The 15,552-nt window shown below is 38.3% G+C and overlaps 1 protein-coding gene across 2 annotated transcripts in view; it reads right to left on the minus strand.

Annotated features, from left to right (window-relative positions):
• Positions 1 to 15,552, minus strand: part of LOC101848872 (cleavage and polyadenylation specificity factor subunit 1) — a 41,525-nt gene that overhangs the window by 12,121 nt on the left and 13,852 nt on the right. For both annotated transcript variants that reach the window (XM_013091556.2, XM_005092096.3), the window contains exons 12-28: positions 15,026 to 15,191; positions 13,922 to 14,019; positions 12,557 to 12,712; positions 11,270 to 11,479; positions 10,600 to 10,741; positions 9,853 to 10,028; positions 9,338 to 9,480; positions 8,406 to 8,498; positions 7,857 to 7,929; positions 6,806 to 6,912; positions 6,262 to 6,370; positions 5,167 to 5,403; positions 3,852 to 4,004; positions 3,387 to 3,503; positions 2,566 to 2,656; positions 2,068 to 2,152; positions 1,154 to 1,295 (exon numbers count right to left, since the gene is read on the minus strand). In XM_013091556.2, the coding sequence (XP_012947010.1) occupies positions 1,154 to 1,295; positions 2,068 to 2,152; positions 2,566 to 2,656; positions 3,387 to 3,503; positions 3,852 to 4,004; positions 5,167 to 5,403; positions 6,262 to 6,370; positions 6,806 to 6,912; positions 7,857 to 7,929; positions 8,406 to 8,498; positions 9,338 to 9,480; positions 9,853 to 10,028; positions 10,600 to 10,741; positions 11,270 to 11,479; positions 12,557 to 12,712; positions 13,922 to 14,019; positions 15,026 to 15,191 (2,298 nt within the window). The remainder of the gene's footprint in view (positions 1 to 1,153; positions 1,296 to 2,067; positions 2,153 to 2,565; positions 2,657 to 3,386; positions 3,504 to 3,851; positions 4,005 to 5,166; positions 5,404 to 6,261; positions 6,371 to 6,805; positions 6,913 to 7,856; positions 7,930 to 8,405; positions 8,499 to 9,337; positions 9,481 to 9,852; positions 10,029 to 10,599; positions 10,742 to 11,269; positions 11,480 to 12,556; positions 12,713 to 13,921; positions 14,020 to 15,025; positions 15,192 to 15,552) is intronic.

Below are 15,552 nucleotides of genomic sequence, written 5' to 3' on the forward strand. Positions count from 1 at the left end.
GTGAGATGGCCCGGGAGTTGTGCCGCGTTATTAAGTTATATTATTATTATCTGGTCAGCCACGGTTCCGAATGCTGACCCTACAGAGCAGACTCCTCCCCAACCCCTCTTCCTCCCCCTCCTCCTATCCCTCCTCCACCGCCTTCTTCTTCTTCTTCTTCTTCTTTTTCCTCTTCCTCTTCTTTTTCTTCTTTTTCTTCTTCTTCTTCTTCTTCAGTGAAAGCTTTTGTATGTACATTGTAGAACAGAATCTGAACAAGAAATTTTAATACCCTTTTTGCAGCCGTAGAAAATACGTGTAACCAGCAGTGAATTTGGAAGCAAAACACAAGACTTCTGTAGTGATGATCTGATAAAACGCATTTAAATGCGTTTTACCAGATCACAGTTAACGAGACGCAGAAAATAAATGCGTTTTATCAGATCATTCTGGGATTAATGCGTTGAAAATAAAACACATTTCTACAAGGAAGATCTGATAAAACACATTCTTCTTGTTTGTTTGTTTGTCTTTAGCTCAAATTCAGTCAAATTTGGTATAGTCATGGTAAATGGGATATATTTTTATGTGGGATAATCAAACAAAAACAACATTGATGTTTGTTTGTTTAATTAACAAAAAACACTCAATCGCGATTATCTCGAAACCTTGATTTTGAGAAAAATGCGTTTTGTCAGATCACGGCAGAGTTGTGAGTGCCGTAAAACCTCTACTAAAACAACAAAACCAGAACATAACCTGGCAACATTGATTTTTACAAATTGTCTTTGTAACTATCCATTGAGTGGAGCTCACAACCAAACTAATCACAAGAATATGATGGAGTCATCAAAGCAAGGAAGATATTTTGATAATAATTTTATAGCTCCTACTCCTGTGTGCATACAGCTCTAAATGCTTTACACAAATCAAAGTACAAAGAACAATAACTGTGAGAAAATTGATATTTGCTCATATGAATACAGAAATCACACACATACACACACACACACACTCGCACATACACTTATTCACGTACACATGCACACACACACACCACAAATATGCACACACACACACATTGTTCAGACAACTTTCAAGCCACCCCTTCAAGACAATATGATCCACACACACACACTTAAATATAAGTACAGTGCTCTACTTGAATGCCTACCCTGCCTCTAGCCACCACGTCCTCTCCCATGCAGTAAGCTGTTCCCATGGTGATGAACCCCTTGAACCCAGAGATGGTCCCCTCTGACTTGAGCTGGGCGTTCTCCAGGCAGGTGATGTACTCCCAGTCCTCACAGTCATACCTGAGAAAGAAAAAAATTTTTTTGGTTGTTTTGTTAGAGTTTTGTAAGAGAAAGAGAGGAAGGCAGAGAAGGAGACGGGAGGACAACATTACAGAGTGGACAGGAAAGACGATGGGTGACAATCTGAGGAAAGCAGAGGACAAAAATAGATGGCGAGAGCTGGTTTTTCAGATACAGTTGTGCCCCCACAATTGCCCCAACTACGGGATAGAAGAAGAAGAGACGAAGAAGAAGAGTTTTACAGCATTTGCAACACAAATAGGTCACATAATTGTAGAGGCTTAGAGGTGCTACTAGAGAGTAACATACAAAAAAAAAAAGAGAAGAGAAAAGGATGATAGATGTTTGTTTGATCGGAAAAAAAACAACATAACTAAATAGTGCTGTGAGTTGCCGTGTAAAAATTTACATAAAGACACCACAATGACAGCAACATAAAGAAAGTAACACCTTATTAAGATAGATGGTAACAAACAACTCAAACACAAAGAACAATATTATATATATTATTATATTTACATAAGGACACTACAATGACTGCAATATAAAGAAAGAAACAGCTTATCATAGATCACAAAAAACAACGTATACACAAAGAAAAAAAACAAAACAAAAAAAAAAAAAACCTTAAGAAAAACAGGAAAATCACACACAGCTTGAATTCCGGAAACTTGTGGAGAAAAAGAAGGAGTGATACAGATGTTTTCAAAAGAAACAAATACTTAAATCAGATCCCTGAACAAAATCCTTCCTGAAAACAGTTGGCACTCACTTGGTGTCTGGAATCACCTCCCAGGTGCTGGGTGTGAACAGTTGCACTGTATACTTGGCCATCTCGGGGTAAATAAATCTCTCATCTGATTACAAGAAAAAAATTAATTAAAAACCAAAATATCGATATTTCATTAATAATTGATTAAAAAGGAAATGAATCACTCATTTCATAACCCCCCAAAAAAATTATTTAAAAACTCATAAATCCTAACCACTTCATCCCTTCAGGATTTTGTGCTGATATCAAATATAAAAAGAAATCATTATTTCTATATGAAAATGAAAATAAAACACTGATGCAAAATCAACAACAAACACAAGACCAGTTTTCCATATCTCTAAAAAAAATTTTTTAAAGACAACCACACCATTACAATGCCTGTTTGAAAAACAGCAATCAAAGACTATGAGAAAAATATACCAAAACCAGGAAGGGAGAAATCAGAATCAGAATTCAAATACTTGGGAAATAAATAATTAGCTTGCAAATACAAACTTCTTTCAACGTAGTCCCACTCCCGATCATCAGACTGGACACGAGGGAATTTGTTTGTGCTCTCTTTCACACTGGTGACAACTGCATAAAGCTGGAAGAGAAAAACCAAAGAAGCAAATAAAATTTGTACACAGTAACAGGTTTCAAAAGAATATAAAGCTGCTGTCGCCATGAAATGCTCTACCACCTCCATTTGATCCTGGTTTACTGGGGGGGGGGGGGGATCTGTAGATACTCATTTTTTCTGGTACAGTGACAATTTATATGAAAAGCACGAAAAATAAACCATTTTTAAAATTCTGAAAAAGAATAGAGTGGCAAAACATTTTGTAACATTTAAAAAGAGACAGAATATTATCAACTTACTGTATCATCGCCAGGCAATGACATCATTGACACAATACTACCTGGGAATTCATTCTGTGTCAAAATCGTCTCATTCAGAATTTGGTATGTCGAAAATCTCAGCAAAGTTTTAAAATTCTCACTCTTTGTTCATAATGCTCTTAAGAACTCCCTCAGAAAAGGATAAGACTCTTTATTTGTGCATTTATTTTCTATTCTCGGAACAGGTGATCATCACACATAGCTTACTTCACTTACAATAAAGCACAGCGGTAAAAAAAATTATTAATTCCTATGTTTAAACTATTTGGAGAGCACCAGTTTAAGTGAAAGATAAACATCATTCAAATTATAATGAAAAGAAAGAAGGAGGCAAAGACAGATCCCAAAACAGAAAAACTAGTAGATGCGACAAAAACTGGAGCTAAACAAGCAAAAACTTCCAAGCACAAGCTCCAAACAGCATTGACCCTTACCTTGCTATCACTATGGTAAGTAATGAGATGTGGAGTGCATCGTAACGGGACTTTCCGAATCGGCCATGGGGCATCATACGTGACATGTGTGGGGAGAACACAGATGCACATGTCCGACTGTGGGAGGAAAAACAGTTGAGGGTGAGAAAACAGTGTCACATTTGTTTAATTTTTAGGGCATTGAGCTTTTAATCTGAGAGAGACAAATCCCATTTTTCTGTCACATTATTTTCCATCACAGGAAATATTTAACTATAAAATATTACTTTACATCAATTTATACAAAATTAAATGTATAACACAGTTCCTCTGAGAAAAAGTTTGCATCAAAGTTTCTTTCTTAGTAGAAAACAAACATCTGCAAAGAAATGGTCTCCAATATTTCATAGAATATCTCCATCTTCTGTTGCTGCTCTGAACAAATTCAATCTATTCTTATCAGTTTTATTACAATAACATAACAACCTTTCTGTTGAAGTAGAGGAAACCCTTAGGACAGTTGACATTGTGGAAAGGAGTGAAGCAGGTGATCCAGCCGTCAATGCCCATTGGGTGGATCCTGAGGGAGCCTTTTGGAGTCATGAAGATCCAGTGAGGGAAGGGGCCGCACACAAACACCTTGAAACATTTTTTTGAAAACGCAGTGGTGAAACATTCAATTTCATGTCACTCTGGGGACAGCTAACTCGTTAAGACAAATTTATCTCTATTCTCTCCTAAATGTATAAGCGCAGTTGAAACAGTCTAACATGGCCACGGATTGTGAGAAGTAAAGTGGCCGCATTGGGCAGTGTCATTATACTATACAAAAATACACAGGGCAGGAAATGGGAACAGGCTGTTTGTACAAGTGATTGTCTTATACAGGTGGCCGTTACAGCAGGTTCAACTATATACGGGTGAGAGAAGTCAAAATCCAAAAATCTGAAAACTGTCAGACAGCTTTTACACAGACGACACTCATATGACCTATTTGTGTTGCAAGTGCAGTAAAAATCTAACTAAAACTAAACTTTCAGGCAACCACAACCCATCCTTCACTGGAATCGACCTCCCACCCCCTCCTTTTCCTCACTACCTAGGCTTGTGTAACTAATCAGAGGTTTCTCACTTTTACCTTGTCTTTCAAGTTCAACTTAATCCGAGCTGAACACTGAATCCTATTAAAAAGGCAGAGATTCTCAACATAACTGACTTTCTAAGTACTAAGTAATAATAGCCAGTTTTATAGTACTAGCAACACAATTAAGTCATATAAGTGCTGAATATGAGGTTTTACAAGAGAGTAATGAACACAAAAAAGGAGTAGGAGAGATAAGGACGACAGATATTTGATAGAAAAGAAGGAGCAAACCACACCAGAGCACCCACCAACCATCTACAAACCGACTTTGCCCGATGGCAATGAAAATTAACATATTTAGTGTGCAAGATAAAAAGCATAACCATCACAGCCCAAACGCCAGTTATAAATCTCTGTCAAAGCACATCAACACAAAACTTCTCAACCAGCGTCTGTGGTATAGCAGTTAGGTGCTTTGCTATTGTGTGCAGGAGACTGGAGTTCAATTCCTGAGCAGGGAGAGAATATTTATTGAGCATTTCAGTCTTTCTGCTGGTATGTTGTATCCCTCTCAGCCCAAGTTGGCCCTGGTGAGCAGGGTCAGATGCCCACCTCCTAAATGATCTAAATTGTGTCATCGGGAGCATACAAACTCTTCAGTTTAAAAAAAAACAACACCAAATGACTTTCGAAACACTTCTTTGAGAAAGTACATACCCCCGCGTAGCCTGACACATCCTCAAAATACCGAAGCTGCTGGATGTGATCTGGAGGTGTGTTCTCATCTGGAGGTTCTTCTTCATCATCTCCCTTCTGGGGGGCTGGGGCTTTTTTCTCTCGCAGGATTAAGCCATGAGGAACCTTCCGGAAACGAATGCGAAGGTGGTCTCCCGTAATGTGGGCATCACAGTGCGGGTAGGCTTCATAGATCAAGAGATCCTCGTCCACTCGGGCCTGCAGGAGAAAACAGAAATACAAACACAATTACTTCACGCTAAAAAGAGGCAGAGTAAAAAAAAACCTTGACCGTCATAAAAATCTCATACAGACATATCGCATGTGAATTTGTGACAACTATTACATTTTTATTCTTCTAATCAACAAAAAACAATCATCATCTCTGCCACAAGAAAAATGAGTAACTCCAATGGTTCTTTTTCTTACCCTGGTAAAGCAGAATCAAATACAGAAAGGCATTTTTGTTATGACTGCAATAACATTTGCATTTTTTTGGTGGTTTTAGTAGAGGTGTTACGGCACACGCAACTGCACAAGGTCATATGAGCGCCAGAAGATTAGAGGTGTTACAAGAGAGCAACAAATATAAAAAAGAAGGAGGTGAGATAAGGACGACAGATGTTTGACAGGAAAGAAGGAGCAAACCACACCAGAACACCTGCCAACCACACACATTTGCATTTTTCTGACTTTGCAAAGGCACAGCAAAATTTCAACAAACAGAGAGGAAAGGACAGATAACACAACAAAATTGTACCACAATAGCTGCAGGTTAGCAGAGGAGAGAGACAGAATAAAGCAACAAATCACTATAATATCCAAGCTGCTGCAGACAGGGTTCACCTACTCTCAATCAGAAAGACCACACTGACAGTGTATCTGTTTACTACAGAAACTTTGCAAAGTTGAGCACATTTTTTCCAAAATCATCAAAGGCGAGGAAAAATACCCTAACATAGGAGACCAACAGAGCTGACACCGCACACCTTCATCATGTCCAAGATACCACACATAGCGCATTACAATAATAGCTTGTTTCGGAGGAAAAAAAAAAAAAAGAAAGAAACAACTGACCATGAGGTATGGCCTTGACTTGTTATGGCCCAAACCAAACATCTGAACTTCCTTCACCACAGGCATCTCGTCCACAGTTGACTGCTTCTCTGATGTCCCACTGGACGTTCTGTTGAGAAAATTGTATTTTGCTCAAGTTGAAGACAAACACCTCGCTTAAAACAATATATCGCGTTGAGGGAAGAGCAGTCAGCCCTCACTCAAGAATAGTTATTTGAGAGGAGATATTCAAACAGCATTTAAAAAATTCTTACATATCTAAAAAAAAAAGCACAAAAAGGAGAGTTACCACTAGTGAAGATAACAGGCATTTTTTTCTAACTTTAGTGAAACTTCTGACAAAGAGCTAGCATACTTGGCAACAAAACAGCTACTACTGAGGGGCCTATTGAGCAACGAAGGCAACATTTTTCCACCTTTAAAATAATCCCATTTGAGAGGCTTAGAAAGAGGACTAAGGTTAATGTTCTACAAAAGATGTTGGAAGGAACAGAGAACCCTCTTACTTAAAGCAGCGATGAAACAATTGTAAATCTGCCCTTACCCTGATTTGGTTGCATCAAATGTGGGTCCACTGTGTACCAAGGTCCTCTGACCAAGAGGAAAGCTCTTTACAGTGTAAGACAATTTGTACTCTGGGAGACTGTATATCTGCAATGTTAGGAAGCACAATACAGTTTCTAATAATAATAATAATAATAATAAACAGCATTTGCATATAGCATATCCCTGCTGAACAGCCTGCTCTATGCACTTTACAATCTATATTGTGACATAATTCCTTTCAACAAGTATATTTTATAAGCAGGAGAGTGACAAGACCAATGAAATCAGAAATATTTGAACACTTTCCAAAATTGCCAAATCATAGTTCAAGAACTTAACAGGCAAACGATATGTGGATATGAAATGTTACTAAAGCAAACTGTACAATAAGGACTTTGAAATCAATAGATTTTAAGCAGGTCAAGAATAAAGCTGGATATGAGCAAACTTAAATTCTGATGCTCATAAAGCAATTTTTCAACATTTTTAGACCATCGAAATGCTTTTATTCTGGAGGTCAATTGATTGAGACCACAAAATCAAACGCAAGGAAAATTTAGATTCAACCTGAGCATGAACAATGCATGCCTTCATCCTACCTAAAAACTGCAAATGTCTCTAAAAGAGACTTGATTTTAGTTAAAGTAAGAGTATGCAGCTCTTGCAACACAATAAGGACGTACAAGTGCCGAAAATTAGACGTGTAGCAAGATAGTAACACACAAAAAAGGAGGAAAAATAAGGACAAAAAATGTCTGATAGGAAAGAAAAAGAGACGTAACAAATAGGACATACTGGCTCAGTTTGACTTGATTTTATACATCTTTTAATGTAAAATAAGGGCACTGTTATTTACTGAAACAATTAAATTTTTTCTTAATTAAGGTGAAACAAACCTGTTGTTTTTTTTTAAAATCATCATAAATTAAATCTGAAAACACAGATAGTAAAACACCTTGCTTTCCTAAAAAAAATTTTTTTTACTGATAACAGCATTTTCGTCCCAAGACACTATTAATGAAACACTCACTGACATCAACAAAGCTCACCTCAAGCTGGCCGTTTACTCTTGACACCAACAGCCAAGAGGTGGGTTTGATTTCTTTCTTTTCTTTCTTCACCCTGTAAAAGTGAGAAGAAAAAAAATGTGCAGAATGAAAACGGTTTAACTGCATTAGCAATACTATAAAGTTATTTAAGAGGCAGGCCCCCCCATTTTCAGGTCCATCTTCAACAGAACAGATCCAAATGGAAACATTTGTGTAAGGTGCCTTTCCCAAACACAATGTTGATCTGAACTGAGTTTTCAACCCCCCAAGCTAGCAGTCTCACAATTATAAATCCGGCAGCCTAACCGCTCGGTCTCATTATAAGAATACATTTGATTATTTCAGTACTGAAATTTTATGATGTTGATAGTCAGTTTTTAAAAAACGCTGTCTAGAAAACAAAACACTTAGTGCATGATTTCTGACTGGAAAACCCTTATGGTGTGTACAAAATTTATTAGGCATCATTTCTTTCAAGTCTGTAAATTTGTATACAACATAAGGAGATGATTTTTTAATACTCAATAGAAAAACAAATATCAGACATACCCATCAGAACCTTCAGCATTGACTTTAACATCTTCCGAGGCAGCAGCAAACGATGTATCACCATACAGCATCTCATCTTCATCATCAATGTCACTGAAAAAATACAGAAGTTTATATCAGAATTTGGCAACTTAAATGTGCTACAAAGTCCACAGATCGGACAGGTTTCATTTCTCAAAACAAAAGGTACTGCCATCATTCTACATGTAGTTTCAACTTTCCTACTGTGACAGTGACAAGTACAGCCAAATCTGCTGTTACAGCCACCTGTATAAGACAATTTCCTGTACAAACGACCACTTCCCATTTCATCCCTTGTATAGTTTTTACATTATAATGACACTGAGAGACAGTCATTTGTCCATGAAAGCACCTTTATTTCTCAACAAAGGGTTGCCGTTTCAGAGTTTCCACTGTAGCTCTCAGCAAATAAAGGAGAAAACAAAACTTTAGACAAGGACAATAATAAGAATTAAAAGTAACCAAAGTGCAGAACACACATGAGCACCCACTTAGAACCCACATAGTTCAGCAGTTGAATCCGCAATAACAAAGACAGACTGACTAACGCAGAATAATTGGTTAACTCTTTAACCATGCAATTTAAAATCACGTTTCCGCGTTATTCTCTCGTGTTTGTGAAAATGCGACCCGACATATTACGTTTTTAAAACCGCTTGTTTCATGTCAAACTGATCTATAAAGCATTACCGAGACATAGAATAAATTAATCTTTGACTTTCGGGTCAAACTAAAGGCTTGTTAGCTCGTACTTTTATATATTCGGCCCGTACCATAATACAATAATAACTTCGCATCGGACGGTGGTACCATCCAGCCATGGTTACGGACCTCGACTACCGGACTTTGCCACCGTCCAGACATGGTTAAAGAGTTAAATTGAAAAGAAGTAAATGGATTTAATCACATACACAGGGTGTAAGACGGGAACTTTATCAGCCGGGCGAATTTTCTCGGTAGTAGAGCCTGAGCCACCAGAACCCTGTCTGATGTTGTCTGTTGTGAACAATCCACTGAAGTCTCTGTACGTAGCTACGGCAACCACACGAGGAGTCTGAAAACAATCAAGGTACAATAATAAACCAATGGAATGGTGACAAAGCACTGAGGTCTTAGACACACACACAAAGAGGGGGGAAGAGAAAGTAGTATTATTACATTTAGAAACACAGCAAGCTCAAATATAAATTAAATGAGGGAACGATTTAAACCACATCTTTATTATTATCAAATAACCAACAAATAATGCAAGCAGCTGAGCCTTTACATTTAAAAAATCAACAACTAAGAACGTTAAATTTGTATTTTAAGTTAGAAAAGTACCCATATAAGCAACATGTCTTCGAAATCTTTTTCAGGAGCATTCAATGCAAAATACAATCGAGATGTGCTCATCACTATTTGTGACAAATTGCACAATCCTCACCTGAGCGACAGGCGTCTTGCTGGCGGACAGCCTGGCCCCACCCACCAGGCGGTCGTCGCGCAGTGTGAACATCATGATCTGTCCCTCCACGCCCATCACCACCACGTGCGGGTCGCACACTGAGCAGCTCTGGATGGAGGAGCCCAGGTCGACAGGAATGTGCTGGATCTGTTTGACTGAAAGAGCAAATAGGGACATACAGTAAATTACAATCTACAGTAATGTGTTAGATCTGTTGGCAGGAGCAGATACTGACAAACAGTAAATTACAATCCACAGGAATGTATTGGATCTGTTTGACTGCAAGAGAAAATACGAACATACAGTTAATCTTGATTGCTTGAAAATGTTTTATGTACCCTCCCCCTGTGTCATCAATCCATGCATGTACACATGCTCATATGCACGAACACTCACATGCACGCAGACATACACACACACACACACAAACACACATATACAAACACTTAGATTTAAGCATACGTTTCTATTTATCCACCAAATATCAAACAGTTTCTTTAAATGTCAATGTTGATCAAGAATGAAGTGTGGATGGTTGGCCGGTGCTTTGGTATGGTTTGCTCCTTCTTTCGGATCAAACATTTTTCGTTCTTATCTCTCCTCCCTATTTTTCTGTTTGTTAGTCTCTTGTAATACCTTTCATTCTCGGCACTTATACGAGCTAATCATGTTGCAAGTGCCATAAAACGCTTACTAAAACATAAAACAAAAGCATGAAGCACTCACTGCCTTCCAGAAGCCTCATGGCTGTCGGGGACACCTGCAGGATGTAGCGGTTCTCACCGATGTTGCCAACAAACACTGTGGCAGTCTGAGTGCTGAAGCCGCTGTGGTCCAGCTCATTTATCTCACTGCCAGTCTGCAGAACCTGAGAAAGTGTACATTTGGAAAAAATTCATTACATGACATAAACTGATTTTTGGAGGGAGGGAGGGAGGGAGGGAGAGAGAGAGAGAGAAAGAGAGAGAGAGAGACAGAGAGAGAGAGAGAGAGAGAGAGAGAGAGAGAGAGAGAGAGAGAGAGAGACAGAGAGAGAGAGAGACAGAGACAGAGAGAGGGAGAGAGAGGGAGAGAGAGAGAGAGAAAAGGAGGGAGAGTGTGTGTGTGAGAGAGAGAAAGAGAGAGAGAAAGAAGGAGGGAGAGAGAAAGAGAAAGAGAGATCATTACTTTATGATGCAATGATTTCACAGACACATGGCACTCTTTGCCATAATGAAACCAGTTCTTAATCGTTTCTTCACAGAGTATGGTTATACACATTCACCAACCATATTGAAATGCAAGACACAATCATTTGAAGTAATAAGAAACCATGAAGCAATATGACTTTTCAACAAGTTACAGTACAAGCTAAATACATGAGTGAGACCAAAAAACTTCTCAATCAAAGACCCACCATACTAGAATCCCTTCTGCTTAGCACCAGAAAAGCGTGACCGTTGGCCACCTGAGGCGGCGATGACTCCGTCTCTGTCTCCCCTTCCTTAGTAGTCGTCTCCTCCACCTCAGCTTCAGCGTCCGCGGTGGTCGACGGAGAGTACACGGTCCAGAGATCGATACAGCCGGACAAGGAGAATGTGGTCACCACCTGCGGCCTGATGCTATGCTGAGAAGGGGGGAAAAAACAAAAACAAAAAAAACAACAAATGTGTTTAGAATAATCTCATGGGGATGGAGCTATGGTCAACACCAAAATGCTAAATTTGTTGATTAAATGCATCTAAGTGTGTATCTGTGTTCAAGAAAAGGTCATGAAGCCAAAAATTAAAAGTACCAGCCATGACACTCTTGTCAAATTTAAAAAAAAAACTGCTGAAATTTCGCGTAGATTTTACTTAAAATATTTTTAAAAATATTACTAGAGAGAAAGATGAAGGAAATAGCAGAGAAAACAATATTATTTTTTGACATTCTTCGTCCGACTGCAACTCATCGGCACTCGATTTAACCATAGCAACTTATAGTAAATCTATGGTCTAGTTCGAACTTTTCTTCCAAGTTTTCAAGGCACTAAAATCATTCCGATCGCCTTGTTTTTCTAGATTTATATCTACTTTCACTTTCTTTGCCCCTTATGTCTAAAACAAAACTTAAAACATGGTTCATGTATTTTAACAAACACAAAAATAGCCGCAACACTTGTTTTTAGTGTCTGTTTTTTTCTTCTTCTTGTCCATGGAGATTTTAGTGTTCGTTTTCTTGCCCTGATTTGCGTGGCAAAACAACAAACTAACTCGTATTTGGTGAAAAACTGGATCGAAACAAGCTAGCAAAAGTTTTTACAAGCTACAAGCGACCTATTATTCTCAATAGAAACCTGGTAAGTGGTTCGGACTCGATTTTGTGGACTGGTGGACGGAAGCACGCAGCAGCTACGAATATACTCGTAGCTCGGGTGCAATGGGTTAAAGGTCATAGAAAAACCTAATGCTTGAGATAGTAGGAGTTTAATGGAGGAGGATGATGGTAAATACTACCTTCTGTATCTTTTTTTGTTATACATCAGAGGCATGTGTCTTTTATTTCTTACAGATAAGTAAAGCACGTCTGTACTACTGAGAAACTGGCAAATGACACCACTACCATAATAGAAAAAGGTCCTTTTTTTTTTACCATAAACTGTTTGCAAATAATGTCCTGAATAACATTGACAGAACCATATAACATAAAAAAGATATCAAACCTGTAGCACAGAGATGGCGCCATTCTTGCCATGACCTGACGTAGTGACCAGCTCAAGGTCAGGGTCAGTGTGAGAGCTGTACTCCTCCGACAGGAAGGCCGGCTCTCCCATTGCCACTTGTGCACACGGCGCGATGTTCCAGATGTTGTCGCAGACCTGAGGACACCGTGAAAGTTTAAAAGTTTTACATGGAGCTTAATAAGTCTTGAACAATATAGGTTTTTTGAGAGCATCTGAACAGAGAAATAAATATATATAGTACCACCAAACAAAATAAAAGGCTAGTTGCATTTTCGCATAACTCAGTCAGAGTTATGCCATATTGCTAGGGATTGATGATAATTAATATATTCATTTTCATTTTTATACTTCAATTCTACAAACAGGTATCCATTTCCAACTGCATAAAACCAAGGCACTTCCAAAAATACATCCTCTTACATGGGGAATCTAAAAATCAAATTTCAAATTTTCACCAAAAAATCCACATCCCTAATCAAAGGCATAGAGGCCGAACATGAAACCTCAAAGTACTTACGCTTACAAACACAAGCACAACGTTTCTGTCAAAAGAAAAATACTTGACTCTACTTAAGGTCTATTTTGGCTATTACAAGGCCTAGAATGCCCATATTTGCTGTGGGGCATTGAATGTTATTGGGGATTTGAAATCAATAGTCCAAAAAGTATATTGTAAATTGGTTGCTATGGAAACGCCGGCCATATAGGATTTTGTTTACCTTTTTCAATCCCATTTTATTCCCTTATTTATTAACTGATTCACTTCTAATTTGGCCTGCCAGCAGCAAATATGTGGCTCTTAAATTTGGTTTGTTTAATTTTTTATACACGCTTTAGTTTTTATTTTATGACACCTACAATTGCGTTGTTGCAAAAAAAGTGAAAAAAAAGGAAAATTCATGCTTTCTAAGCCCATAAATCAAAAACTACTCCATCAATAAAAAATTCAACGGGTCAAAATTTAGAACTAGATGCTGTTGGTATCCAGTGAAAGTTACATTGAAATTGAACATGTACCAGAGCAGAAAAATGGGATAGTGAGTGAGAAAATGGAATTGTGAGAAAACAGCCGATAAAGGTAAGAAAAGGCTGGAGAAACATGACGTGTGCTTTCTCAGAAAAACCTGAAAGAAAAAACAGCTCTAGGGTGTGGCAAGGCTCCCAGACGTTTCTGGATATTGCTCAGGAAATGTCCAGGTACTATAATATGCAATAACCCCAATTTGAATAATTTGACACCCAAACACAATTTCTAGGTGTCCCACCAGCCCTTAACAGTTACTCAGTTTTCTTGCAACAGCAACGATAGCTAGTCAATCAGAAATAATCAGAAACATTTTTTACCTCAAAAGTATAAGAAGCAATCATCGTTCCTGGTTGATTGTCTATGGAACCATACACTTCTAGCTCATCAACATTCTCAATCTCTGTGACGTCCGATGCTGAAAAATAAAGATATCTAGCGTCTACAAATCCTGCAGTATTAAAAAAAGGTGCACAAAGTAACAAATAGAAGAACAGAACATACAAAAGTAGACCATGTGTGCTTTTCTGCTTAAAAGTAATTCTGAATTCATGAACCTTTAGCAAAAGAACATCAAAACACAATCAACTTTCTCCAATTGAGCACATCTGTTGATACACACCAATCAAAACATTCAGGAACAGGTAAACAAAATTAAATTTTGAAGAGATAATGCACAGTACACATTCACAGAAGAAACAAACATGAGTGTCTCGTGAGCAAGGAAGCAAACTTTACACAAAAAAAAGGCAGAGGAGGAGAGACAAAATGAAAGCATTATAAATAAAAGTCAGTTCTTGGAAAAATAACATTTGTATGTAGTTACACATATCTCTCCGATGTTACATCATCCTAAAATAATCTACAAATATGTCCACCAGTCATTATCATCATAATTCGCCTTTTTCATCCTGGTATTGGGTATAGGCCGCCAGGAAGGGCTCTCTACCTGTCTCATTCTGGGTGATCTTCTCCACCTCCAGCCAACAGTGTCCCATATGCCTGGGACTTACCTCGTGGCCACAAGTAAGGCTATTTTTATCATCGTCATCAATGCCTTTCACCCCTTGCAGGGTATAAGCCATATACAAGCTGTCCTGGGCCATCTTTTCAAGCTCGTTCCATGTGAGCCTCATCTCTCTCATGTCCATTTCCACGCATCTCCTCCATGTTTCCCGTGGCCTACCCATGCCTCGTGCTCCCTGTGGGTTCCACTGTCGCGACTGTCTTGTGATGTTTCCGCTGGGCTTTCTGAGGGTGTGTCCCATCCATCGCCACTCTCTTAGTCCTATTTAAACTTCTATATTCTTGTCCTGTCCTTTCCCACAGCTCTCCATTTCGGGGCTACTTTATTCAGTAAGAAATCTACAAATCTACAAACTCTCTTAAAATAAAGACACAACACAGGCAGTCTCTCAACTTACCCAACTGTTCCAAACCTTCCACCCTTCTCTTTTTGATAACAGGTCCTCCTGAGCGCCTCTCTTCTGCCTGTATGACTGTCCCCGAGGACTTTTCTGTGTACTTGAGCAATAGCGAGTTCCCCAAGCGAGAACCCAAAAATAGATAGCTGTCTCCGCATACACACATCTGAAATACAAGAAAAATGAGTACAGGTATACCACAAAAATTTTGTGCAGTGACGTCTCAAGGTCGAAAAAAATTTAGTACATTGACAACTTGACTTATCTACAGAAAGAAATATGTCACAATGATAAAGAAAATCCGCAAAATTCAGTTAAAGCAAAACAGACCACACCATATAACACAACACCTGTAAACACACTAGAAATGCTACACATATACAAACTTATCTAATCAATAAAAAAAGATCAAAATCACACTTTGTCTTATAAAACCAGACAGGAATTACTAGTTACATGTTTAATATTGGTCTAAGATACAAATATTAGTATCCTGAATGTGTCCAACATTAGCAACAATCACAAGG

This window comes from Aplysia californica, unplaced genomic scaffold (assembly GCF_000002075.1).
Source record: "Aplysia californica isolate F4 #8 unplaced genomic scaffold, AplCal3.0 scaffold00040, whole genome shotgun sequence".
NCBI lineage: Eukaryota > Metazoa > Mollusca > Gastropoda > Aplysiida > Aplysiidae > Aplysia > Aplysia californica.